This window comes from Ciconia boyciana, chromosome 8 (genome assembly GCF_034638445.1).
Source record: "Ciconia boyciana chromosome 8, ASM3463844v1, whole genome shotgun sequence".
Lineage (NCBI taxonomy): Eukaryota > Metazoa > Chordata > Aves > Ciconiiformes > Ciconiidae > Ciconia > Ciconia boyciana.
Window position 1 is genome coordinate 497296 of NC_132941.1, and position 27025 is coordinate 524320.

Consider the following 27025-nt stretch of genomic DNA (forward strand, 5'->3'; position numbering starts at 1 on the left):
TGCTGGTGCCTGCCGGGACCCTGCCTGGCACCGGGCACGCTGGGGGAGCGGTGCTGCCGGGGCCCCTGCCCCACAGAAGGGAGGGTGGTCCCAGCCCCAGCGCTGCCCCAGCCCCTTTCTCCCCCCTCCACAGCACCTGGGAGCAGAGGAGGCAAATCCCCATCCCAAGGGCTGCGCTGCCCCAGCAAAAGCCTTTTCCTGAGCCCCGGAGGGGCGAGGAGGGGGGGCCAGCAGCACAGAGAGCGGCTGCGGTTCGTTAGCAGGGCCCTGCCGGCGCTCGGCTGCAGGACCCCGCTCCGGTCCTCGGCCCCCCCCGAGCACCATCGCAGCCCCCGCTGCTCCCCACGCACAGACCACACATGTTACACAGGTTTACAAAGCACATTGGTTGAAGGAAACTGAACTCGGTGAAAAGATAAATCCAATCACGCGGCACGTCTGAAAAAAATAAATTACTTTCAAAATACCATCATTTGCTCAAGTTGAACAGGGTTTGCCTTCCTTTAAATACACCGCTCGCTACAGCTGCTCTATACCCAGAGCTGCAGCTTCCTCTGAGCTTTGCCATTAGTTTGTAAGAAAATATTCTGTTTTGTATGTGCCCTGTGGCCTCGCGCAGGTTGCCACGGCTTCGCCCGTGCCAGCTCGCAGCGGGTGCCAGGGCAAGGGGGACAGCTCTCGCCTGCCCGGGAGACGGAGAAGAGCAAGAAATGCAAACCCACCTCCTCCCGCGGGCAGAGGGGCTTCTGCCCCACAGGGTGCTCGGGGGGGAGCAGGGGACTGGCCGGGCTGCACCCCCAGCACGGTTGTGGGGGAGGACCCAGGAGGTAGAATAATTAGTAATGCTCATCATCTTCTGGGACGTGCCTTCCCCTGCCTGCAGCTTCAAGTACGCCGGACGCCGGGGTACGGGCAAGGGTGAAGACAGAGGCAAGGTCCCGGCTTGCCGCCGCGCGGTGGGGCAGGCAGGCAGGAGCAGAGCGAAGGGAGGTCAGCGACGGGCAGGAGAGCTGCAGGCAGCCGGTGCACAGCTCGGCACTCGCTCCCCGGGGGTGGTGGGGAGGGAGGGAAGGACCCCAGCCATGGCGAGAGCTCCACCGAGGCTCTGCAAGGGTCTGGCAGCAGCTTGGAGCCGAGCCTGTGCCGCACCAGCTCGGCGTGCCCGTGGCAGGCAGCGACCGCTGCCCTGTGCCGCCTCCAGCTTCCGCTCCTGCCTTCGCCCCAGCAAAGGTTTTTGGACATCCCTGCGTTCTCCTTCACCAAGCCCAGCTGGAGCCCCCCTCTCCAGGGGCGGCGGTGCAGGTCTGGCTGGGCGCTGCAGCCTGCCGGCAGCAGCTCCTCTTACCACGCAAAGTCCACGCAGGCCCCCGGCAGCCTCCTCCAGCCTCGGCTACAACATGTTGTAGTATGCCATCTCCTTCATGGCCTGCTCAGTCAGGGCGTGCTCATCCGGAGGGTTGCCCACCCCCCTGTAGCTGTAAGAGTTCTCCTCCTCGAAGTCGTCCATCTCCTGCTGCCCATCCAGCTCAGCATGGTCAGCCCCGGCCAGGTCCATCATGGGATCTAGGATTCAGCACAGGGACATGCGATGACGGACCTGGGTGAAGGTCCGGGGCCAACAGCAGCCCTCCTCCCCGGGGAGCTGGGGTTTAGAGCCCAAAGCTCCCCAGGAGCCGCAGCTCTGCTCGAGCCAGGCCGCGTGTGGGGGACTCTGGGCTCAGAGGATCCCCAGCCACGCACCGCAGCAGGGACGGGTTGCCGGCAGAGCGCTGCCGGAGCGAAGGCCGGCATACGTGTGCTCCCCTCGACCAGCGCCGGTGCCACACGAGAGGGCCTGCAGCACCCGTCGCATGGCGGGGGCCGGGGGAGGCGAGGAGCAGGGGGCAGCGCAGGAAAGGCATCCTCCCGGCGCTGCCCCTGCGCTCCCTGCCTGCGCCACCGTGCTGGGCGCCAGCGGGGGCTCGGCCGGGGTGGGAGGTGTCTGAGGTGGGGAGGAAGAGAAGGGGGGATCCTGCTGGGTGCCCCCAGCACACGCTCGAGGTGGGTGTCGAGCCACTGGGGAAACCGAGGGGATGAAACAGCCGGAGCTCGTCTCCGGCTCTGTCCGTACCAAACAGGGGTGCTCCCGCCGAAAGACTGCTGACGGAGCATCTGCGCCGATGCTGCGCAGAAACCCGCGGCAGGAGCATCTCCCGTTCCCCCGGGTGCCTTGGGGCAGGCGCAGAGGGGGCAGCCAGGGCAGGAACAGTGGCATTTACCCCTCCCACCCTGCAAAACCCTTTGTCCGAAATCACAGTGTCACCAGCGGGCACCGTCCTGTCCAGACATGCCAAAGCCTCAATGGCTCCTTGAGGAGCTATTTATTTTAACTTATTTATTATTAAGTTTATTTATTTGTATTTGTACCAAGTTTATTAAGCGTACTCAGCTCCCGCTCCGGCCCTTGTGGGCGGACAGGTGCTCGAGGACGGAGGGGAGGCCGGGGAGACAGCGTGCGTCGCCACGCAGCGCCGGCAGGATGAGCAAGCCGAGGGCAGCCCTCGGGCGACAGGACACGAGCTCACCGAAAGGCGCTCGCCAGAGCCGCCGCGGCACGGCCCAGCTCCCGAAGCAAACAGCCGAGAGCCGGGCGCTGCCAGGAGCGGCCGCAGCAGGGCAGACCGCAGCGCCCAGCCTGCGATAGGCAGCGCCAGGGACCGGCCGCAGCCTGCACCCACCTTGGCTGTCCAGGCTGATGTCCATCACGCCGTGCTTGACCTTCATGTGCCGGCTCAGGTTGCCCTTCAGGTTGAACTTGCTGGAGCAGTAGGGACACTTGAAGGGCTTGCTCCCCGCGTGCAGGTGCATGTGGCCCAGCAGGTTGTACATGCGGTTGAAGGACTTCCCGCAGACCTGCGGGCAGCGTTCCTGGGGTCAGCGAGGGCTCTCCTGCTGCCGCCCCCGGCAAAGGGGGAGGGCAGCAGGCGCGCGCCCGCAACGGCCGGTGCTGCCGCAGGGACGGGCGCTTTTCGGAGCGGACCTCGCTCCTGGGGTCCCCCGGTGCTCCCACCAACTTCTAAGAGTAACGGGGCCGCTGCCCTCCTCCCCTCGCCTCGCCCCCTGCGGTGGGAGGCCTCGGGGACGCTGTGCTGGCGTTGCTGGGGACTCCAGCACATCTGGCGCCGGTCAGAGAGGTACCAATTGTCCTTCTCCGTCAGCGGTGCCCGTGCCCTGCCCGCAGCAGCCGCTCCCCACTGCGCAGCTCTGAGCGGACGCGTCAGGACGAGCTGTTTGCCCGAGCGAACAGAGGGAGGCATCACAAAACTGCTTTCCTGCGACTAAGGACTTAACCCAGCCTGGCCGGCTTTCCCCGAGCGCAGCGCTGGGGCCTGCGCTAACCCCCCGGCCCCCGGCGGTACCTTGCATTTGAATGGCTTCACCGGTGAGTGCACAATCATGTGGGTCTTGAGCGTCTGCTTCTGCACAAACGTCTTGAAGCAGATGTGGCACTGGTAGGGACGGACGCTGGTGTGGATCAGCATGTGCCGCTTCATGTTGGCCTGCAGGGTGAACTCCCGCCCGCACACCTCGCACTTGAACTCCTTCACGCCCTGCAAGGGGGTCGGAGAGCCGTGGGCAGGGGGCAGAGCCAAGCCCCGGGCAGGGCTCTGCCTGCGGGGGACCGGGGACTCTGCAGGGCTCGGGGACCCCGAGCAGACCGCGCAGGAGCGGGGGGGCACGCAGGCGGTGCTGGGCGCGGTGCAGAGCAGGGACCCGCGCTCCCCAAGGGGCACGGGACAGGCTCCTTGTGCTAAGCTGAACTTCAGGGACTGTCAGCGGGCTGGACCGCAGGAACCGGGGGGGAGATCTACCCTCATCAGCTCATCCGCACCTTCCCCAGAGCACCTCCTGCTCCCCTCTCCCTGCCCCTTCTGCCAGCACAGAGCGGGCACTACCGAGAGCCTGGGCCATCCCCGCGCCGCCCCGGGGGTAATTCCCTCTGCCTCGTCCTGCAGCGGGCAGGATCCTGCCTCGCCCCCAGGTACCACTGTCTCACCCGCACTGGAAATGCATCTGCAGCACTTGGAAAACCCAGTATTAGGTCAGTGCCGCCGGCGCGAGAGCAGCTCCGCAAAGTGGCACCCATGGGAAGGGGACGGCTGGGGAGCGCGGCCGCCGTACGGCGGCCGACCAGGCACGGGTACGTCCGAGGGCCCTGCCCGAGCCCGGCAGCGTGCGGGAGGTGGGCTGTGGGGAGCGTGGCTGGATGGGCTCTGTAAGCCCAGCAGCGAGACCCAGCTCTGCTCTCTGGCTCAGGCCAACTGCTCCCCTTTGAAAGGGCCCCTGGAAAAGGGCAAACCCCTTGCTCACAGCCCGCTGGGAGCGGCTGCGGTGGCATGTGGCCAGGGTCCCCCAGGTCACTGTGCCGCAGCACCGCCGTAGGTCTGAACCCCCCTCCCTGAGGATGGAAACCCCAGGAAGAAAGGAGGCTGGGCAGGCCAGGGCCCCGGCCCTTAACGACGCCCTTCTGCTGCTAATCCGTGACTCCTGTGAGCGCCGACCACGGGTGCCTCTGCCCACCTGCACCACCCATCTCCATCTCCCAGGGCTGGACAGGACTCCGGGGCACTGGGACACCCCTCTCCCCCAGCACCCGCATCCGGAGCTGGCACACCTCCTCCGGGCACGGCAAGGTCAGCACCCTCGGGTGCCTGACGCGCCCCAGCCCCTACCTTGTGTGTGAGGGAGTGCTGCTTGAGGTGGTGGATCTGGCTGAACTCCATCCCGCACTCGGTGCAGACGAAGGGCCGGACGTTCTGGTGCTTCAGCATGTGGTTCTGCAGCTGGCTGCGGTAGTGGAAGGACTTGCTGCACTCCAGGCACTGGTACAGCGTGGGGCCCTGGTGCGTGGAGAGGTGCCGCTTCAGCTGGGTCAGCGTGGAGAAGTCCAGCCCGCACTCCACGCAGACGTGGCAGCGGCCGCTCTCGTGCTTCACCTCGTGCGCCTTCAGCTCGCTGGGGTAGGCGAAGCCCCGGCCGCAGAAGCGGCAGCTGTAGGGCTTGATGTCGGTGTGCAGCAGCATGTGCCGCTTCAGGTGGCTGGTCTGGGTGAAGGCCTTGCTGCACACCTCGCACTTGTGGGGCCGCGTGCCCTGGTGGGTCAGCAGGTGGGTCTGTAGGTGGCTGGGCTGCTTGAAGAGCTTGTTGCAGTGCGGGCAGGAGTGGGGCTTGATGCCGTTGTGGCCCAGGATGTGGGTCACCAGGTTGTACTTGGACGTGTAGGACTTCTCGCACATGCGGCACTGCCAGCGCTTCTGGCGGTCCCCCGCCTCCACCAGGTAGGAGTCGTCGATCTGCACGTTGATGTCCAGCCGGTCCAGCTGCGCCTTCTTGTTGTGCTCGCTGGTGGCGCCCGCCGCCTCCGCCTCCAGCTCCCCCGGCTCCTGCCAGGCGAAGCCCTGCTCGCTCTTCACCTGCTCGGGGGATGCCGGCGCGGGGGCCTCTGCCTCGCCAGGGGACAGGGCGCCCGCCTCAAAGGCACACTCGGTCTGCAGGGCCCCCGTGGTGCCGCCTTCCACCGCGCCGGCCGGGTCGGCATCCCCGAGGCGGCGCTCGGTGCCCTCCAGCTCCTGGTGCGCGTGCCGGCGCCGGTGTCGCAGGCGCCGGGGCTTCCTGCCGAAGGTGCCGAGGTCGATCATCTTCATGGCACTGCTCTGCACCGTCTGCTCCTGGCCAGGGTCCTGGCCGGGGGGCGGGCAGCCGCGCTGCCACTCGCCCTCCTCGTCCCCAGGGACGGACACTTCGTACAGCACCTCGTCCTCCGCCTTCTCGCACTTGACCTTGGGCACCAGCCTCACCGGAGGCCGCTTCCTCCTCCGGGCGTGCTTCTCCAGGGAGGACTCTGCCTCCAAGGCGTCCTCCTCCTGCCCATCCCCTGGCGCCTGCCCCTCACCCTCCAGCCGGCACTCGCCCTCCGGCTCCCCAGGCTCCACGGCGGCGGTGTCCGGCAGCTCCCCTCCCAGCCCCGGGAAGAAGCCAGCGGGGCTGATGGTGGCCCCGAGAAGCTCATTCTCGGACACCAAGCCCAGAACCGCAGCCTGCGCCAGGGACAGCACCACCACCGCGTCCGTCTGGGTCCCGCACTCGGTGAAGCGATCCATCTCTCGCGGCCTGCCTACGCTGTCATGGCTGGGGAGGGAGAGAGACGGCTGTTAGCCCTCCTGGTGCCCCTGCCACCACGCAGCTGCCGGGGACGCTGCTCCGCGAGGGGCCCGTTCCGGCTGTCACCCCTTTCCTCACCATCCCCAGCAAACCCCAGACCGACACGGGTGATGCCAGCACGGGTCCCTGGCACCACGCACCCCAGGACACGGGGGTGGCGTGGCCCTGGGGGTCTCAGCTGCAGGTGGGGACCAGGGAGCCAGGCTGCGGAGGGGAAGCTCGGCTCTGTGCCTGCTGTCGGCCCTTCTGGCTGGGCTATCAAACCCCGAGGCTGAGGTCTGGCTCCTTGCGTGCCCCAGAGCTCCCCGGCAGCAGCTCCTGGGGACAGGCGCCCATGCAACTCATTTGGGGACCCATCAAGCAAGCCGAACGTGCCGCTCTGCTGTGCTCCTTGCAGGAGCGTGAAGCGGCAGCGAAGGGCACGGGGAGCCCGAGGAACCAAAGCCCAAACCCTCCTCCCCGGGAACATCTAGACAGTGGTCAAACTGCCAGGCTCATGAGCCCAAGTGAAGTGCACGGCGGAGGCTCCGCTTGGCTCAGTGCCGGTGCCTTCGGCACGCTCACCCGCGGGAGTCCGAGCATCGCTGCGGCGCAGGAGGCAGCTCTGGGTCCGGGCATGCTGGCCCGGAGCAGGCTGCACTGGTGCCCTGCAAGCCCCCCCGCTGCTCCAGCCCCCCCGCCCCACGACAGCCAGGCTCCAGCGGCACCGTTCCTGCCTGGTCCATCCCTCTCGTCTCGCAGTCCCCTCTCATTGCCACGGCAAGCGCCTCCTCTCCCCTGTGCTTTTGCTTCTAGGAACACCTTTCAGCAGCACCGTTTGGTCCCAGCAATAAGCACGCCAGGTCCCAGCAATAATTTCTTCAGGTTTTACAAGTGGTTTGTTTCCATTTTCCCTGCCTCCCCCCTCTCTGCAGCACTACCGACCCGCACGGCCTGCTTACAGAGTCACGAAGTCACTTGTGAGAAGAGGGCTGGAGTTAGTTTCCTAGAGAGGTGGTCGATGCCCCGTGCCTGTCAGTGTTTAAGATTTGGACAATACCCTTAATAACACGCTTTAACTTGTCAGCCCTGAAGCGGTCAGGCAACTGGACTAGACGATGACTGTAGGTCCCTTCCAATGAAATAGTCTGTTCTATTCTATATTCTATTCTAGCTAAAATCCCTGTAAAGCTGTGGTTCTCCAGGGCCCCGGTGCAAACACAGACAAGCAGCAGCCAATGCCCCCCCAGGCTGCGAAGGTTTGAGCCCTCTCCCTCCCCCACTGCCCCCCTCCAAGGTGCCCCCGAGCATTCGTGCCCACATCGGCGCTGGGGCACCGGGCACCGCGTGCCCGAGTTGCACAGGGAAGAGGCACAGGACGTGGACGGGGTCAGAGCAGGACTGTCCCAACACCAATGCCACCCTGGGCACACAGCGAATGACCACCACTGGTTTATCACCGCTCAGACCCTCGGGACCCAGAGACACACCCCCACCGCCCCGGGAGGGGACCCTGCAGGACTCCTGCCTTGACCTTGTGCTATGTAACTATTCCATCCATTTTCAGAAAGAAAGTCAGGTAACTGCTCACGGATGACACACGCAGTGACGCTCACTTGTGCGAGGAGGAGCGTACCGCCGTGGGACTCACCGGCGGGACAGCTCGCCTGGGCTTGCTGGCACCACAAGATCCCCTGAGCAAGTCATCCTGATAGAAACGGAGATGACAAGGAGAGGGACGAGGGCGCAGACGTGGCTGCAGGGTGCAAGGCTGTGCAAGAGGAGCTGCTCCAGCGCTGCCGTTCACTGCGTCCGACACCGGTGATGGCTGAGGGAACGGCGACGGTGGAGCTCACACAGGAGCAGTGCACGGTGCCGGCCAGTTTGGGCAATACGGACGTGAAAGGTCAGGTAGACACCAACCAGCCTTGACTAGAAGGACAAAGGACCTTTGGTGGAGAATCAAGAAGCGGTAAGCAAGCACAGGGGAGCGCACCGGGAGATCACAGCGATGCCATGGTGTCACCACTGGGTATACGCGGGACCACAGCAAACTCGCAGGGCCGCAGTTTTGGCAACACAAGTCAAAAGACAAACGAGCAGAAAACCCCAGGTTCACACCACGCCTACAGGCAGCCAGCCTCACCCGGCAGCTGCCGGGCCACCGGTGCCAGGTCTGCGGCAGCACCAGGCGTGGAGCACCCCGGGGAAGCAGCTCCGCTCCTGAGCCTGGGACAAACCAGGAGCTCCCCGTGCTCTGGTGATCTCCGGGGACCCACCAGCCGGGAGAGCAGAGCACAGGGTGCGTTCCCACCAAAACGGTGCGACCAGTGTGGGAATAGCTGCCGGGAGGGACGAGGCCCTTCTGAAGAGCCGGTGCTCCTCACCAGGCGGACAGAGCCTGCACCCGCCCCACCAGCCCCAGCCCTTTCTGGAGAGCTCAGGGGCAGCTGGCCAGCAATCCGAGGAATTGCTCCCATCAACAACCCGGGAATCCGGGGGAGCAAAGCACGGAGGAGCGGCTGCACCGAGGAGAGCAGGGCAGACACCACCGCGCCTCGGGGATGCTGTTTCACCATCCAGCCCCGGATCCCTCTGGTTGGCGGCCGCAGGTTCCTTGGCGATTCAGGCTGGGAAACAGGGAGGGGAGGCCATCAGACAAAGCAAAACAGAGCGAAATGAGAAGCCGGAGAGATGAAAAGGCGCAGGCAGGTCTGCCGGCGGAGCAGCCTGCCGGTAGGCTGGGGAAAGATGCTTGGGCTGCCAAAACACTCCCTTCAGCTGAAGGGTAGTTTACACGTTCTGTTTTGTGAGGATTAAAACAACACTTTGAGAACGCGCACACGCTCGGCTCGCGCCCAGGGGCCCGACAGCCCCCAGCCCCATACCCACCCCAGAGAGGACGGGGCAGGGTCCTGGAGGGACGCAGAGCCCGGAGCAGCGATGCCCGACTCCCCCGCGCCGAGCCGGCCCGGGACCCCCATCGACAGGGTGCGGCGCAGGGCCCCCAGCAGCCTCCCCCCAGCAGCCCCGGGGCGGCCAGCGAGGACGGGCAGGGAGGCGCTTGGAGAGCCGCCACCAGAGGAAAGCGAGGAGGCTGCCGCTTCCTCCTGCGGTGAAGAACGTTCTCCTAAATATAATTATTTCTGCAGCTACAACAAAGAGAAATCCTATGGGGGAGGTAAAACAGGAATAAACTCTAAGCCAGATTATGTTGCAGTCCCAGGAGCACCTGCACGGCGCGAGAGGCGATCCTGGGCTAAATAACCACTCTCCTCTCTGAGCGGAGAAATCCCGCTTTATCAGGTTATCGTCCTCACCGTGGCACCCACGCGGCCTCCACGCCGTGTCCCACCAGCCAGGCCAGTTACGGGCTGCAGGGACGAGGATCGCTGGCCGGAGCACATCGGCCTCTCCGCTGCAGGCAAAGCCGTGGGCAGCTGCCTGCCCTTGCTGGTTCCCGCACGGCCCTGGCGAGCGCGGCCTGTGCGGCCTCTCACGGCAGCTCTGCGCTCACCGAAACACCGGGCCGCAGCGCACGTATCCCTCTGGGGAAGAGGAAGTGATGGATGGGGAAGGGGAAAAGAACCGGCATGGAAAGAGGAAGAGCCAGAGAAGGGGGACAGGCACCGGCCGCCCAGGGTTGGCTGCCCAGGGGCTCGGCACCCGGGGTACCGGCTCCTTCCTTCGCGTCCCTCCCGGGCGCGCAGCAGGGGCTGCCCAGCCCCCGCAGGGCTGGATCCGGCCACAGGATCGGGCCCCCTCGCCCCGGGCTCCAGTGCCTGCGGGGACGCTGCGGCCCCCGGCTCCGACCGCCTCTGCCCTGGCACGGCAGCCGGGCCCTTTGCCAGGGCCCCCGGCCCCCTCCGGCCCCCGCCCGAGCAGGAGGAAGGGCCCAGCCGAGCACCGCGGCGGCCGGGAGGGAGGCGGGGCTGCGCGGAGCCAGCGGCCCGGGAGCGGGGCGGGGGGCGGCGGGGCGGGGGCGGCTGCGGGCCCTCGCACCTCCAGCCCCCGGCACGGAGCCGGGAGAAACCCTGCGGCCCCGGGCAGAGGGGAGCTGGAGAGGAGGAGGAGGAGGCGGCGGCGGCTGGGGGAGGAGGCGGAGAGGAGGAGGAGGCGGCGGCGCGGGGGGAGTGGGATGGGGAGGAGAGGAGGAGGATGAGGAAGAGGATGGGGGAGGGGGAGGAGGATGGGGAAGAGAGGGGAGGGGAAGTGCGGAGGCAGCGAAACAAAGCGAGGAGCGGGGGAGGGCGGCGGCGGGAGGAGGAGGAGGAGGAGGGGTGGGAGGAAGGATGGGGAGGAAGAAGAGGGAGCGGCCGGCGAGGCGGCTGCCGGCACGCACAGACCGGCCCCAGGGCCGCCCCTCGCCGGCCGGGACCCCCCGGGCCGAGCGACCCCGCGGCCCATCCCCACCGCCCGGGCGGGTTCTCCTCCTCCTCCTCCTCCTCCCGGGAGGTGCCCCCGTGCCCCCCCGCCGGGCTCGGCTCGCTGCTCCCCGGGGAGAGCAGCCCGGCGCAGCGCAGCCCCGCACGACCCCCGCCGGCTCGCAAGGACCGCGCCGTTCCCGCTCCCTCCCCGCCGCTCGGCGCCCACCCCGCCCGGGCAGAGCCGGGGCTCCGGGGCCGAGCGGCAGCTCCCCGGCAGGGGCCGGCCAGCAGCACCGCTGCCGTCGGGGATCGGCTGCTGTCATTCGTGCTGGAATTGAGGGAGCCGAGATCCAAACCCGCTCCCCGGGGTCTCAGCCCAGGCAGGGAAGCTGGGGTCCCTCGGCTCTGCCCTGGCGAGAGGAGCTGGAGGAGGCTGGGAAGCAGGGAAGGCCGCCTGATTCGCTCTTGGATTTTGTTTCCCTCCTTGGTTTGGGGCACAGTTTCTGTTTCCACATCCACTGGATGTCTCTTCCCGTCCAGTTAAGATCTCGCTTTTCCCAGGGATTTCTCCACAGCCGCTTATACAGGACGATAAACCCCCACACGCCTCCTCCCGCAGCCGCGTGTTGTTCCCCAGCTCCCAGCTGGGGACGGGAGGGCACGGCCGGACCCTGCTCCCCAGGGCAGGTGCCAGCAAGCGCCGTGCAAGGGCAATGCAAGGACAACACACGACCAGGACAGCCCTGGAGCCAGCTGGCCGCCTCCAGGATGGGAGAGGGGAGAAGGGACACGAGGCAGCACCCAACTGTTCTCCCCACGTCTCCAGCACTGCTGAGGGGTCAGCTGGACCCCCCCGGCACAGCTCCGGGTCTCTGCCCCTAAGTACGAGCACCACAAGACAAGGAAGCTGAAAGAATGACACACTCACATACGCTCCCGAGACCAGCACCAGTACGTTTTAAGAACAACCACCCTAAAACAGAGGCTTTTAGAAGGAAGTAAATGGTGGATTCCCACTCCGGGGCACTCCGAGAAAGGGGACGCACTCCGCTCCCCTGGGCCCTCAGTACGAACATAAAAGCCTTGTGTTACACAAATCACTTTTTGCACTTTTCTCTATCGAATGCGCAGGCCCTGGTACATGAGAAATGGAGCTTTGCTATTCAAGAGAGCGAGGCCACAACAGCTCGCAGAGCTGCTGCTGCAGCTGCACAAACACCGCAGGGAGAGAAGTGAGGAACGGGACAGATGCTTTTGTTTCACTTCTCACTCTCACTTCCCTGTTCGGCCTTCTCGGGTCTTGCCGAGCGGGCTGGAAACGCCGTTTCCCAACACACTGGCAAGGAAGGTTAGGTCACGTATTGCAACTCCCCCAGGAAACACCCTGACAGCCCTTGGGGTGCAGACGACCGCCAAAACCTCTGCTCTCCACGGAGCTGCTTCCAATCTTGCTTAAAGAAGCCAAAGCAGCGGCCTCAGGTCCAGCAGCGCAACTGAGCACAGACCTGACACAGCCAGTCCCATGTGAAGCCATCGCTCCCGGGTGAAGCGAGGCGATGCAAGCCCAGGGCTGAAGCACGCAGAGCACCCAGACGCTGGGCAGAGGCTCGTGCAGCACCCGCACGCCTGAACCCAAAACCCAGCCAGAGGTCTCGGGCTCCTGAGAAGTCCCAGAGAGATCCCTGTGCCGGAGCCCTCCACAGCCCCGGCACGGCAGCGACCAGGCTGCCGGGGAAGCCGAGGGCTGGGGACCCCTGCCACGTCCCCCCTCCCAGGCACACGGCCAGGGCAGCGCAGCACCCGCACAGCCCCGACCCACCTCAGCTGCACGAGAAGGGGCAGGGGAAGGAAAATAGGCAAAATACGTTGTCCCTCCTGGTGCTGACAAAATACCACCAGCTGAGCTGTTACGAAGGCTCGTCCCTCCCTGCCTGGGGACTCGGGAGCTGCAGCGCCGGGCACACCGGGAAGACCTGCGGGCAGCAGGGCACGGACGGGAGAGGATTCTGCCAGTCCATCCTGGCAAAGCAACAGTCCCAGCACTCCTCCAGTGCCAGAGCACCAGGCTGGGTCTCCAGGAGCTGTAAGGATGCTTTAACAAGTGAACTCCACCTTTCTGTGGAAAAGGAGACTGTTAGGAGCTGTACAAAGGGCCGCACTGCCTTGATAATGCCCCTAACAAATAAGTAAGCTCTGGCCAGCGAGCAGGGCGTGCCCGTTCCTCTGCCCGAGGGGATGCGCAGGCTGAGCGGGGAAGGTGGGCTACAGGCGCGCCCCGAGAGGCAAGCTGGCAGGTTGAGGGCAAGAGGAGGAGCTGGGCAGATCCCACGCTCCCCCATCTTCCACCCCATGAAAAGCAAATGGTGCCAGGCTGAACCTTAAACTGAACTCCCTGAAGGCCCCCCCTTCCCACCCCAGTCCTGCAGCCATCTCCTCTTCTCCTGCCTCATGCCCACCGTGCCACGCGCTCCTTCACCGGCCTCCCCACCTGCACTCGAGTTTCTTGTGCAATCCAAGATCTACCTTTCTTTTCCATACCCACAAATGGAACTTTTCAGTAGCTATCGGCCATCCCACAGTTTGATTTGGCGCAGAGCTCTGCGCCGCGCTGGCTGGCAGCGTCCTGCTCCCGTCGGACGGAGGGAAGACGCTTGTGCAGGAGTTGTGCTGCCGACTTCTCACTGCGACCCCGTTCTCTCTCCCTCCCATCATTCGGCTCCGCGGCAGGCATGAGCTGCTTGCCTTTTAAGCCCTTTCTCATCCCATCTCTCCTTGGCCGCTGACAAACAACTGCACCAGCAATGACAAATTTCATCACCCCATTTTGCAACAAATTCACAACTTTTCAGGGAAAAAATTCTATGCAAAAACCTGCTACTACACCGATTTCTTCAAACCTCTTCTTAGAGCCCACCTGAGCCTTACTGACACCCAGCAGCGATGGAGCAGCTCCAGCAAGGCACTTGCGTCTTTGCACTCTTCTGCTCACCCGCTCGCCCCGTCCTTCCCGCCCTGCCCTTCGACTGTCCGCTCTCTGGGGGCAAAGTCCGTCTCTATTTCGCTGCGTACAATGCCGAGATCCATTTTTGAGGGCGAGTCGCGAGTATTACTGTAAGAAGGTACACGCGCAGTAGTGCTGTGGGCTGGGGTCCCAGCTCTGCTGCGGGTACTGATTTTTTAGATACCCCTGGTTTTGCAGTATCGCACCATTTCTGCGGCTTCCTGGCTCCCGCCCGAGGGGACAGGCCCTTCTGCTTGGGTGCCATGTCACACACTGCTGGGGAGGGGGTCTGCCCTCCCACAGCCACCTGCTCCACCTTTACACCTCTCCGGGCTGGCTTCCCTCAACCCCTTTTCCAACTATTGTTTTGTGTGTTCAGCTCATCCCTCTGACCCACCTCTCAGGTCAGAAAACCAGAAAATATATTAAACATGTCTTAATATCGATCTCAGTAGCAACACAAAAGCAACTCCTCTTCCTCCCCAGCTCAAGTCTCCAGATCCTTCCCGTGGCCGTACCTGGCAGGTTTTTGCTCATCAGCCATCCCTGCCCACGTACCGTAGCTGGGAACTGAACCCTCCTCCGGGCTTAAATCAAAACCTTTCATTCAGGTTTAGGTGCTCTCCGGCTCGTTTGCCGATGGAGACACTCGCCCGCCTGCACCTTTCCCGCACGTGGAGTTACACGATCGCCCTCATTGCCATCCCCTCCGAGAGCCGCGCGTGCCGTGCTCCTGGTCCCGCTCCTCCGTGTCTCCCTGGCCGCCGCCGCCACCGGTCTCCCTTCTCCGACGCTCGTGGGAAGCACACACCTGGGGCCGGCGGCAGCAGCTCCCGTCCCTGCCCCGCTGCGGGTTGTGAAATTCGGTTTTCTTTCAGCATTTCTCCTCCCACTCCTGGGAGGTTTTTGCCTCAGTGCAATCTCTCTTCTCCTCCCGTCTTTCTCAACACAGCTGGGAAGAGTCAGGCTCTGCCCTGGCACATCCCTGCGGTTCATGCCCGCCCCAGCCCCGGACCACCAGCTGCCTCCTCAGAGCCTCCACCAGCTCCTCGCTCACCTCCCCCTCTCTAGGCACTTTAAATAGGTTTTTTTACACAGCTTTCACTTCCTCAGGTACTTGTACTTCTGTTTACCTCCCTTCATCTTTAACCACCTGACTCACCTGGGGCCTCTCACACCAGACAGGTCCCCTCCTGCAGCAGCGTTTTGCCCAGCAGCCTCTTCATCCTCCAGTACACTTCTTGCTGGATTCCAGATTTTCCAGCCACTGCACCAGACTAAGAGCCGTCCTTCTCTGGACACTTTTCCCTTCCCTGTTTTAACTCCTCGGTTTCACCCGGCTGCTCCCGAGCAGCTCCGCCGCCTTGCACACCAGCCCCTCCACCGGCACCCGGTGCAGCCGAGCCGCAGCAGACCCCGACCCAGCAGCTCTGCAAATGAGACTCTTGGTAATCCTAAATTGAGCAGCCAAAAAAAATTAGGTCTGGTTCACAACAGCCTCGCCTGTGCACGCATACGAGGTTTGCCTGCAAGATCCCAGATCTGACGGGGGGAACCAGAGTAAAAGGACCCCCCGCTCCCACAAAGTGCCATCCGGCTGAAGCCCCGGTGACGGTGCTCTGCAAGGGACCGCAGCTCCCGACCACCTCCCTGAGCACCTCCTCTCTCTGCTGAGGTCTTAACTATTGCAAGGACCCTTGTTTTCTATCAGGCTCCATTTCCTGATCAAACACCCTTCTCTCCGCTACTCTTCACATCAGCCCCAGAGGCAGCAGGGCGAGCGGTACGGCCACCGAACTACACCCAGCCCTTCCTGCAGGAAAGGGAGCCAAGGGCACCCACAGTCCGAGGGGTTTGTGAGATTTACCTTTCGCAGCTTTCCTGAGGAGCAGTGACCCCCTCTGCCAGGGACGCAGGAGCCCTCCTGGCTGCCGGCCCCTGTTCTCTCTGCTCCATCAGAGGGTAAGTGCCGGCACATGAGCGGGTGCCAGGGCCCAGCTGGTACCAGCAGCAGCTTATCTCCTCTACCTCACCTCCACACCCATGCTCGGCGTTACAGGTTGTATGACAAACCCAACAGCAATCCAGGAGGACCTTTAGGACTCGTTCCCCGCTGAAAGAAAATCAACGGTGCAACCTCAGCAATGCAATCAGGCTGTCCCGCGGGGGCAGAGAGCACCTCCCTTAAAGCTCCCCGGCTTTCAGCCAGCGCGGCGGCACATCCCGGGGCTGCGGGAGCCCAGCCCGTGTCCCTGTGCTGGCCGTCCGAGGGGTGCACGCCGCAGCTCCGGGAGCTGCACCCCGCACCCCTTAACGCCGGTGGGCTCCCACCCCACGGAAGGTGCCGACAGGGCCGGGCAGCTGCCGGACCCCTTTTGCGGGAGCCCTTTGCGGCACCCCCGTTGCGGAAGCCCCTTTGCGGGACCCCCGTTGTGGGACCCCCTCTGCAGAGCCCCCTGCCGCAGGTGCCCCAGGGCTCCCCCGCCGCTCTCGGTGCGTGGGGCAGACACGGCGGCGGAGGCACCGTGCAGAGCTCCCGGGGCACTGGGGTCGAGCCCGAGCATAAATCGGGGCTAAAGACGAGCGGGTGAAGTTGGGCACGTGGGGGGGATCTTGTAGGGGGAGGAGGCGTTAAAACTTTTCCACAGTTTTTAATGGAAAATGGCTGATCGACGGATCTGTAATATTTGTGAGAATACCTTTGATTTCATTTTTCTTCCTTTCTTAAAAGAAGCTTTCATTTCAATTTAATAAAGGAAAAATCAGTCTTTCATCTTTTTTGTGGTTTTCACATAAAGCTGCTCAAAGCACCCACAAAAATTCTAAACAGACAAATTGTTTTCCCTGGAAATCACAGCAAACAACTAAAATTATTCGTAAGAGCGACCCAGAGCACTTGTCCTGTGCCAGGCCTGAGGAGTTACGAGTTCGTCGTGGTCTCCCTGAACGCTGAGCTGGGGCTGAGCGAGGGGAGGATGAGTGGGGTCTCCCGCGCGCCGCCGGGGCCACCACAGCTTCCCCGCGCAGGACGGTCTGTCCGACACCGTGGGAAGGGCACGCCGCAGCCGGGCTCAAACGCCGGGCACGTCCGAGCCCAAACGTCTGTCTGGCTGCACGAGCCCCATCACCGCGGCCGGCCGAGGCCGAGGGCTGCGGGACGCGGGGGGGCGCGCGCCGGACCCCGGCTCTGCGGCGGGTGCGGCAGCGCGGGCAGCACGTGCCGCGGGGCCGCGGGCACGGAGCGGCTGCCGACCACCGCCGCCCAGCCCGCCCGCCTGGGCCTGCGGCAGAACCGGAACCACCGCTTCCCGCTCACAGCTGACACGCGACGCAGAGCAACCGGGCGCTAAATCACGAGCCGGAGTTCTGAGAAACGGGAGAGAGGCTGCGTGGTGCCGGGTTGCTGCTACCAAATAAACGCCGCATTTCGAAGGAAATCACAACAATTTTTAAATTCATTCAGTCAGCGTCTCCATATTAGATACTATCTAACGCCCTTTTTTTAAGGAAAACTTTTGTTAATGACTTCTCTAGAAAAAGAAAGAACCTACTTACTGTAAGTTGATTAGAAAGCAGAACTGCTGCCTTCAGCCTCGGATACGCTTTCTGACAAGGAAAGGCGTACATGATATCACGTGTATCACGTGAAGTGGTTCTGGGTGGAGGAATTATCATCTTTGGGAGCTTTGATTAAAAAAAAAAAAAAGGACACAACCTACAATTTGTAGCATGGTATAGATATGGTTTTTTAGTAAGATTAGGTGGAAAAACAAGCTGGGGAAAATGACGGCTTCAGGTCCGCATGACAGACACCGTCTCGGGACAGGAGCGGGACCCGCTTTGTCACGTCACGTTAAACCCTTCCCCATCGCTCCCTTGATGTTTCTTTTAGTGATCCTTACCCCAACCATTACGTTCATCGGTGAGAAGTAAACATTTATGTTTGTAGCCACCAGGTTATGGCAAACTCTGGAAGGGAAAAAGGAATGTTTTTCAAGTAACTGGAGATTACCATTTCTGCAGAAGAAGCGTGCTCGGTGCACCGAGCCGCCTGGTCCCCCCCATCGCCAGCCCAGGGATGCGGGAGCAGCCGGCGCCTTCCGGAGCTTCCCAGTACCCAGCCGAAGCCGCCGAGCACAAAACTCTCTCTGGGTTTGAAATGACACCATTTGTAGTGTCATGGAAGGAGGGGTTCTGCTTTGCAGCGCCCCGCTCACGAGCGAAGCCTCACCCTGACCGCAGGGCTGGTTTTCAAGCAAGTTTTTTCTTTGCCAGCCCCGGCCCCGCACGCCGTCACGCTGCGGGCTCTGCCCGGCAGCCCCCGCTCTGGCTGCGGGAGCCGCCTGCGACCGCACTAAATTACGCCGGGATTCACCCTGACCCGGCACTCGATTTCTGCTGGGGAACCTTCGCTCCTCGGGACGGGAATCGGCCACCGCTCTGCTGCTGCGAGGAGGGTGGCAGCTGGGAAGGCACCGTCCTGCCGCCGGCGAGGCCGGGGATGCTCGGCCGCCCCTGCCACCGAGCGCCGGCCCAGGGCAGGCAGACGTGGCGGCCAGGCTGGCTCCGGCGCAGGCGGCACCGGCCAAGCTCCGGCACTGCCCTCGCCCGCCGGCCCGGCGTGCACGGCACCGCGGTGCCCATCCTCCCCTGCGAGCAGGTCGCTGCTCTGCCCCCTCGGCCTCACCGTCACACGCTACCTTTTTTTATCTTCGGAATGCAGCAGCTGCATCTGGAAGTGGAATATAAATATCGAGGCCACGGCACAGGCAAGGGCTCTCCCTCCCAGGTCAGATCCTCTCCCACCTCCCGCCAGCCCTCCAGAAGAAGATCCACGTGTTTGAGTAGGTACGGGCGCAGCGTGGCATCCTCTTTCTGAGGAAAGCCGCGGTGGGCAAGAAATGTTTCCGCTGATGGAAACGCAGGGTGAGAGGGGTCAGCCCGTGAGGAGCAGCAGATGCTGCACCCGTTCGCCGCGGAGGGACGGAGCAGTGATCCCAAAGGCCGTCGCGGCTTCCCAGCAAGACCGGCGCCCACGCCGACCCGGGACATCCCGCTCCCGCTTCCCTTTCTGCCGAGAATCCGCTTTCCTCCTCCACCCAAGACGGAGCCTCCATCCCACCCCTGCGTCGCTCCCCGCCCCCAGCATCCTCCGCTCGCTCGCTCCTCCATCCCTCCATCGCTCCCTCATTCTTCCCGTTTCCCTGGCAACGCCCATCTCGCGCCGGAGATCTGTCCCCTCTCTCCCTCTTATCTTTCTCCTTTCTCTTTCATCTATCTCCTAATCTCCCTCTCTATTCCAAACCTCTGTCCTTTGCTTCCTTTCTTTCTCTCTCCCTTTTCATCTCCTCCAACGTCTTCTCTATCTCGGGGGTTACAATTATTTGGATCTCACTTTAAAAAAAATAATCTACTTCATTAACTGCCGTGCCACCAGCTCCGCTCCCACTCCTCCTGCAGCCCACCCGCACGGCTCGGGACCCCTGCCCGTGCCTGAGCCCCAGCGTGCTCCTCTGCCAGAGGACGATAAAATTCCCGTGCTGTGGCAAGGCCCTTCCAACCTTCCTCAAAGCCCTTCGAACAAAGGGAAGCCGAATTCCCCTCTCGCGCCACAAGACGTTCAGGATCGGGCAACCAGATGCCCCTCCAGAGCTGCCTGCAGGGCTCACCTGCCCGCGTTTTGTGTCGGGGCTGCGGCGCGAGGAGTCCCCGCTTTGCCGTGTTTTCCGTGCATCCGGTATTCACCCAGAACCGCAGTTTTAGCAGGAGAGGAGCAGCCCCGGGCACACGCCCGTGCTCTCTGCCTCGCTTCCCACAGCGGGACCCGGCTGCGGGCGCCGGGCGAAGCCTCGCCAGCTGGTCCTGAGCCCCGTCCTCCGGCCCCTCTCTAACAGCCTACACGAAAGCTGGTGGCTCCAGTCCAACGCCTGTTCGTGTGTCTTAGATCAGCCCTCAACTTCTACTTTATTTCAAAGCAACCAGGAGAGAGACTAAAATTAATGGGGAAAAGACGCTTTCTGAAAATCAGAGTTCTAATGGCATCGGTCTGGCTAGGGGGGTGATGGACGGACAAGAGCTGCCCGGGGAGGACAGGCTCTGCCGGAGTCTGGGGGACGGTAGGAAGGAGCAGGGGAGGCCTGGGTCCGACTTGGCAGCACAGGGTCACTTCCAGGGGACCCCCGTTTTGTGGCACGCAGTGCAGCGAGGAGCCCATCGGAGCAGGTTCGTTACCACGAGTGTTTTCTCTGCACCAGGGAAGTCTCCTTAGAAAACCGCACAGACCGACCGAGCCAAAGCAAGCGCTGGAGCCAGCGCTCCGTTTCTGCCAAGCGATTGCGAAACCTTTGCTCCTTGCGCAGCCAAAGCCGCACCAAACCCTGCTGACGGTTAATGCCCGGACCAGCGCTGGGGCTGGGAGCACGAGGGGGGGGATTCTCGTCGGCCCCACAGCTGCCTTCCTTGGGGAACTCCTGTCGCTTTGCTACATGGCACAACAGCAGCTCTTCTTTAGAAGACCAAACTGATCAAGCTTTAAGCCTGGTTTATCAGCGCTTCTGCCTAGGCAGCTCTTCTCGAAGCAAGACGACGGAGCTGCTAGGAGCGCTGCGATGGCGAGCTGCTGGTGGCACCTAAACTGCGTCTGGGGAGCAGCGGCTCCGGGACCAGCCTTGTCCTTCTGAGCGAGGACGTTTCCCTCAGACCCGACCGGAATTGCTGTGGTTTTATGGACACGTACGAGACCCCTCCTGCTCTTCTGCCGTGGAAGGGCCCTAACCCACGGAACCCCGGCACCCCGAAGCCCCGCGTCCCCCAGACCGGAGCACAGTGACTCTCCACGGCCGATGGCCACCCTGTGCCTCGGGGACCCGGCACCGCTCCCCGGCGCAGCGCTCCGGCACGTCCCACGTTTGCCCATGGGCTACTTGTGCAAGCACAACGTTCCCCCTTCAAAATGACGCAAACGCGGCCTCTCCATCCCAATCCACCTCCCCCCTCCCCAACGCCGCGCAGGGACCCACGCCGCAGCAGAGAGCTCTCGGGATCTCGCTTTCAGAGCTTATTGTCACATCACGTCTTTAAACGCTGCCGTTCGCTCACACGGGAGCACCAGCGACAGAAATAGCGATTAAATACAAGTAATTGGTGTCCGAAGGTGCGGGGCGAGCAGTGGCCGGGGACGAGCCCGGCCAGAGCCAAGGGAGAGGGGCTGCTCCTGCCTGGACCCCCCTCTCGCGGCACGAGCACCCACACCCCAGCCGAAACAGCGCCGACCCGCAGCCCTGCCCGCGCTCCAGGGGCTCTGGGCGTCTGCCAGCGGTTCGGACCGATGGTGTTTGCGGCGTGGCGAGGAGCAGGGAGAAATCCCACCCCGGCCAGCCCTGCCGCCGTCCCAGCCTCGCTTCAAAGGCTCCGCGCTGAAACCTTGCTCTCCCTTGGAAAACAATTTTTGCTTTTAAGTGAAATAAACAGGGAAAGAAAGACTTTCAAGTTCCTCCTTGCTGCAACGACTTCTCTCCGACATACTCCCTTTCCTCTCTGAAAATAGAAGAGCTATTCAAAAAAGATGCGAGAAGAAAAAAGGAACTGAATAGAGGAAAGAGGAAAGAAAAAATGGAGCCCCAAGGGGGTGGAGAAAAACAGAATGAAAAGACAGCAAAAGTAAAGAAAAGGGATGAAAAATAAAGGAGGGGGAAGAGAGAGACAGACAGAGAAGCTTTGAAAAGAAAGAATGCTCCCAGCCTGAATACAGTGTGCATGAAAAAAAGAGCGCTTGAAAAGAAACAGCCAGATGAAATGACCTCTCATTCACAGCCTGTGCCAATCACCACCACAATGTAAATCCTTTCTTCTTTTCTGCATTCTCTCTCTTTCCAGCGGGGGCAGAGGGAAGAGGAAGAAAGGGGAGTTAATTCTCAGCATAGCAGAAAATAAATCTGCTCTTTGCTAACTCCCTGAAAGAGACGCCGAGCTACTTTTAAAAATACCTCTCCCAGTAATCACACATGCAGATATGTAAAAAAAGTGAACGCAGCTCTGCACAGAGCGGCTCTGGGAAGGCCCGTCCTCACCACCAGGTCTCCTAGATGAGAAGCCACCGCGCCGTCCCTAGGAAAAACCACGGCGCGGACAGCCGGAGAACACAAATCTGCAGGAACACGCGTGGCCGTGAAAAGCGACCGGCGCCAGAGATGTAGGTCAAAACCCAACCCGTGCACAGAGATGAGGGACGCTTGTGGCAGAGCAAACCCGGGGGCCCGATTCTGGGCCAGGCGCTGCGGGTGCCGGCTCTGCAGGGAGCGGGGGGCGAAGGGTGGGCCGGTGGCCGGTGCAGCCCCCCTCGCTCTGCAGACCCCAAACCCTCAGCAGACGACAGCAACGGCAGAGACCCCTGCCAGGAGAGGCCTGTCGGGGCTTTTACCGACCCACGGTACGGGGGTACGAAGACGTTTCGCTCAGCGTCTTCGGCAGAGGTGGGGGGTTCCCGGAGCCTCCCACGTGAAGATGACCCAAAAAGCGCAGCAAGGAGAGAGGCATTGTAACACAGGACAAAGGGAGAGTGAAAATGCAGCGGGAAGAAAATTCTGAAGACGGGCCCGGCGGGACAGCAGGGTCCCCCAGGGACAGCGGGAAACCGAGCGGGAGGCAGCAGGCAGCCCGGGTTCCCGTGGGCAGCGAGGCGGGAGCGGCATCGCCGCGCTGCCTGGCAGCACAGCGAGCCCGGCGGTGGGGCAGCGGCCGCAGCAGGCAGGGGACGACGCCGCTGCGCAGGAGCCCGGGCAGCGGCCGCTCGGCATCGCTCCCGCGCAGCATCCCCCGCTGCCAGGGGTTAATGATAAACCGCCGGGACCTCAAAGCAGAGCAATAAAAGTGGCTGGAGGTCAGAGGAACCGATACACAAGTAGGAGCCGAAGCACCCTTATGTGCATAACCCGGCCGGCCGGTTGTAAAAGGGACAAACAACCGAAACGTTCTAACTGTGAGATGTGTGCCACCGCAGTAGGAACAGGAGGGGAGACCCCCGCAGCAGGAAGACAGGCTCACTTTTGAGGTTGTTGCTGCCCTTACCTTTGGAAACAATTTTAATATATTTTTGACGCCCCCCGCGTGTGGAGCTTGCCCACGCCGGCGGCGCTGCCCGCAGGAGGGCAGCTCTTGGGCCCGGCTGCCCCCTTCCCCCGGGCTCTGCCCTGCGCCGGGCTGCGAGAACGGGGAATGGGGACGCAGGGACTGCCCGGATCCATTCACGGCAGCCAGAAACTTCCACCCAGAGCTAAAGGCCAGGAGGAAGGTGAACGCTCCGGACTGCACGTGATTTTGCTGCTAAGTTCAATCTTCCCACGTGCTGAACAGGGGCTGGAAACGCTCCCCCCGCGCCCGGGCAGACGTCACCCCTCTCACTGCGGTGCTGGGAAGCGGGAGAGGGCGACCGACATCCCCGGGATGGGCATGGACAGGAACCTCAGCACAACCTCCCGGTGTTGGGGACAAGGGGTCCCAGAGCCCTGCCAGGGCTGGAGCCTCCTCCGCTGCCCGCCCCGCCGCCCGCTCCCCGCAGGGATGCCGTGCCCACCGCGGCCGGGCATCGGCTGAGCTCTGCCGCCGGTGCCGCACCACCGTGCCGCACAAGGACGGACACCGGACGGGGCAGCAGCGCCGGCGGCTGCACCATGCGCCCAGGGAGACGGGGCTGCTTTGTACCGCGACGCTCACCGCATCCACCGTCACCTCTGCTGGGCCGGGTGGTACGATAATCATAGCCAAGAGGGTCTGGTTTGAGTGTGTTAATTAATACTCGACCAGACAACCTTTCACAGGTAAAACGGGTCAGAGCTTCTGAAGCCCGCTGTTATTGATCACGGGAGCCAGCTCCTGCTGTCGGCACGGAGGCTGCTCTGCGGAGAGGGCGAGGAGCTGCCGCGTGAGGGGACATTTCACTGCGTGAACTTCAGATTTTCAGGCTGTTCCGCTTTGGAGAAAACTGCTCCCAACTGCACCGGTCCCTGCGAGCCAGCAGCCATCGGGACGTCGCGGAGCACGCCACCTCTGACTGCGGTTTGCTCTTAGCGAAGGGAAAAGATCCCCGATAAGCCTTTGCGAGGCGAAGTATGGCCCAAACGGCAGGGAGGAACGCAGGACCTCCCAGCTCGATGTCTCAAGGAATTACCTCCAACACACGAAATCTCCCCTGCAGAACTCACAGGTGACACCCGTGGGGGCAGAAATGTTAAATAACGAACAGATCGAGTCCCCAGCGGGCGGGCAGGGGCTGGGGACCTGGGACCCCTGGGAACATCCCACTTCTGATTTCTCTAATAGCAGCGTTACTGGACGTGTTGCACCCTTTTAGGAGCCCAGCTGACAGCTCAGCTGCAAATGCCACGTTACTTTCAGATCCACAAGGTGAAAAATGTTTCAGATCCTTTTCTGAGCCGCCGAGCAGGTCAGGAGGACGAGCGTTTGGAAAGCGTGGTTCAGGACGGATGGAGTGGGAGGCACCGGGCGGAGGGTCCCCGCCGGTGGCAGTTTACGAAATCTCAGCTCAGGACTGAGCCAAGGCAGCGATCGTGCTACGTCGGATACGGGAAATACGGTATCCCCGGCAGTGCTCTGGGGTGCGTGACGGCCGCAGGCACCCGGGGGGGATCTACCGATGGGGCACGCGCAACGCGGTCGGATTTGTGGGACAGGGGAACGGCCGCGTGCCCGGGGAGATGGGCTGCTCTGCCCCGCTCCAGGGCACTCCCAGCTCTGCCCTGTGCCTCCTCGGGACGGGCCCTGGCGTGGGCAGCGCGGGCAGCCTGCCCGGCTGCGGTGGGTGGGAGCCTCCGGCCCCCAGCCACAGGTGCCTGTGTCCCCCAGGTTTTAGGGGCTGAACCAAAGCCAGCCGTGCCCGCTCTCCTCCCCGGTTCCTGACGCTCTCTAGCAGCCACAGAGACCCAGGGCCATTGCCGGGGCTTCACGCGGCTGTGGGCGCTGCTCCCCCTGCCCTGTCCCCGAGGTGCCTCTCCGGACTGCCCCGTCCTCCTCCGAATTGCTCCGCAGGGTGCAAACCCTGGGGGGCGGGAGGGGAATCGGACGAACGGGGGGCACCCCAGAGCGTCCCCCCCACCCCTCGCCGGCCTCGGCACCCACCCCAGCAGCTGTGGCTCTGGGCACCCTCACCGCAGAGGGTCTCCAGCGACACCCGAACTGGAGACGCGGGGCGAGAGGGGAACAGGAGCAGGAGACAGACGGCCACGGGACTCGGGCTGAGATCCTTCCCCAGCCCTGGGGCTCCCAGCTCCATCCCCACCGCCAGGACCCGCCGCCGCACGGCCACCCACGGGGGACAGCGAGCACACGGTGACAACCACAGCCACAGCACAGCTGCCCGCCGGCTGCCAGCCCCGAGGGCTTCGGTAGCCAAAACCGTGTCCTGGCAAACAGGGCCATCGCAGCCGACGGCGCAGCCCTGCTCCGTCCCGCTGGCACCCGGCAGCACGAGGACTCCACCGGCATCCCTGGCCATCGCGAGGCCGTTTCTGCTTCTGACTGTGCCTGCGTGCGTTAGGGGGTCAGCTGGGAATACGGCTGGCACCCCGCATCGCTTCTGTTTTCTCAAAGCTCAGCAAACAGGCTTCCAAGCACCGGTGCACGCACACCGGCCCCATCCACAACCCACCCTCCGTACGCCCTGCCGGCGCCCAGGGACGGCGGTTTGTCCCGAATCCGAGCCCCGAGCAGCGGCACCGCGGGAACACAAAGAGTCTGTTTCAAAATACCAAACTTTGTCATTAAAGGAAAAAATCCTCCATCACGGAGCCTAACCCGACACAGATGAAAAGTCTGAAACAGTGACAGGTAAAATTCGAGCCAGCGAAGTCAGAGTGACTGATATGGAAAACGCCTCTTCAAGCCAGGAGGCACTGCTTCTGTCCTAACGAAGGATAATGAATGTACGGCAGCTACAGGCTGGGTGCTTCAGAAAATAAAGGCTGTATGTGTAATTTCAGACTATTTGAGAGTCTATGAGAGAGTGAAGTTTGGGGTTTGTTTTTTTTTTTTTTTTGCTGAGCTGCTTTTTATTCCACTTCAGACACATCGGTGAGGAACCTATCGGGGTGATCTCTGCAGAAAGGCTCCCCGCAGGAAGGACTCCACATCCGCTGTCCCTCGCGCTTCTGGTGACTTCAGGGGAGCAGAAACTTAGATTCTGAAATCTGAGTCCCGAAATGCATCAGGTCGGAGCACCTGCGAGCAGCGGGACGAGCGGTCCCCAGTGCCACCTCCGCTCTCCCGGAGCTCCAGGAGACGCACCCAGCAGTCGGGTGGGTGCCGGGTGCAGTCGTCTGCATGTTCTTGCCGAGGACGGTGCGCGTAGCCGTGCGGTTGGACTTACGTGCTTGCCACCGGCCACTTACAAACCATAAAAGCGTTGGCCTTTCTGCACGGCAGATGCCGTTTGAAACCACGGCGGCCGGAGGAGCTCGGCTGCTTTTCTCACGGGGGGGGAAGCAAAGGCTCTCACCGGTCTGAAGGAACGAACGCTGCATTTGCTGCATACTTCTGTAGGGTTTACGTGGCCGAGTGAAAAAGAAAATTCCGTTTATTGCACTTATGTTTCTGTCTATGCTATCATGTCGTGAGAGTTCACCCAGCTCTCCCAACTCCGAGTGGAGGCTGAGATTTTACACAAGACTGTATATTTATTTATTTTTTTAAACGGAGTTCAAAGGAGAGTTTGGCACCGCTGTCCGGAGCGTGTCACACCGGCCGGCCCGTCGGCACGGACGCAGCCTCAGACGCCGGGAGCTCGCCCTGCGCGATGCCCGCGGCCCTGCAGCTCGCGCTCCTGAAACCAGAGCGGACGTCGGGCAAACGCGGGCAGGGAGCTGCCGCGGGCGCGGGAGGGAATGAAACGCCCGCCCGGCCGGCGTGATGCGCTCAGAAAGAGCTCGCCGGCTGATATACGGGAAAATGCAGTGGGCAAGCACTGGCCGTGACTGAGGGGGGTGGGGATGTTTGTACTTTTTACTCGTCTTAATAAATATTTCATAGCGTAACGACAAGGCTGGTTTTGTCTATAGGCATTTTGCCCTTGCTTTGGCAGCACCAAGGGCCGGCTCACGCTCGGATCTGCTTGAACCACCCCAGTCCCCATTTTCATCCCAGTCTGCAAAACTGCTGTATTTTGCACTCTCTCTTCTTACAGCAAGAAAGTCCTATAAATATACAGAATATTCAGCTGTTGAAATAATTTGCTTATATGTGTCCCTTGTTGATAATCATAAAATGAAACCAAACCACTCAAGCCCCCATAAATCAAGGCTTGCTCTCTGCAGACGAGTTCTGCAATTACCCTGACGGGCTTCACAAGCGCGTGCTGAACGGCCAAGGCGTAAAACGGGGAAGGACGAGAAGAAATTCAGCAAAGTGGCTTGGCACCACCGACGGAAAAGGCTCTTTCAGTTCTGCCTACAGTTCCGTCTTCTGGAAA

General features: G+C 62.5%; 1 protein-coding gene across 6 annotated transcripts in view; it reads right to left on the reverse strand.

Moving 5' to 3' along the window:
- Window positions 1-116: 116 nt before the first annotated feature.
- ZNF710 (zinc finger protein 710) overlaps window positions 117-27025 on the reverse strand; it is a 34370-nt gene continuing 7461 nt past the window's right edge. Inside the window, exons 1-6 of one of the 6 annotated variants that reach the window (XM_072869136.1) lie at window positions 9501-10279; window positions 7832-8112; window positions 4713-6168; window positions 3399-3590; window positions 2718-2892; window positions 117-1563 (exon numbers count right to left, since the gene is read on the reverse strand). In XM_072869136.1, coding sequence (XP_072725237.1) covers window positions 1391-1563; window positions 2718-2892; window positions 3399-3590; window positions 4713-6168; window positions 7832-7887 — 2052 coding nt within the window. In that variant the 5' untranslated portion in view covers window positions 7888-8112; window positions 9501-10279 and the 3' untranslated portion in view covers window positions 117-1390. Of the gene's footprint in view, window positions 1564-2717; window positions 2893-3398; window positions 3591-4712; window positions 6169-7142; window positions 7160-7831; window positions 10280-27025 lie in introns of those variants that run through there. The other 5 variants (XM_072869134.1, XM_072869133.1, XM_072869139.1 and 2 more) reach the window with 5 other exon arrangements.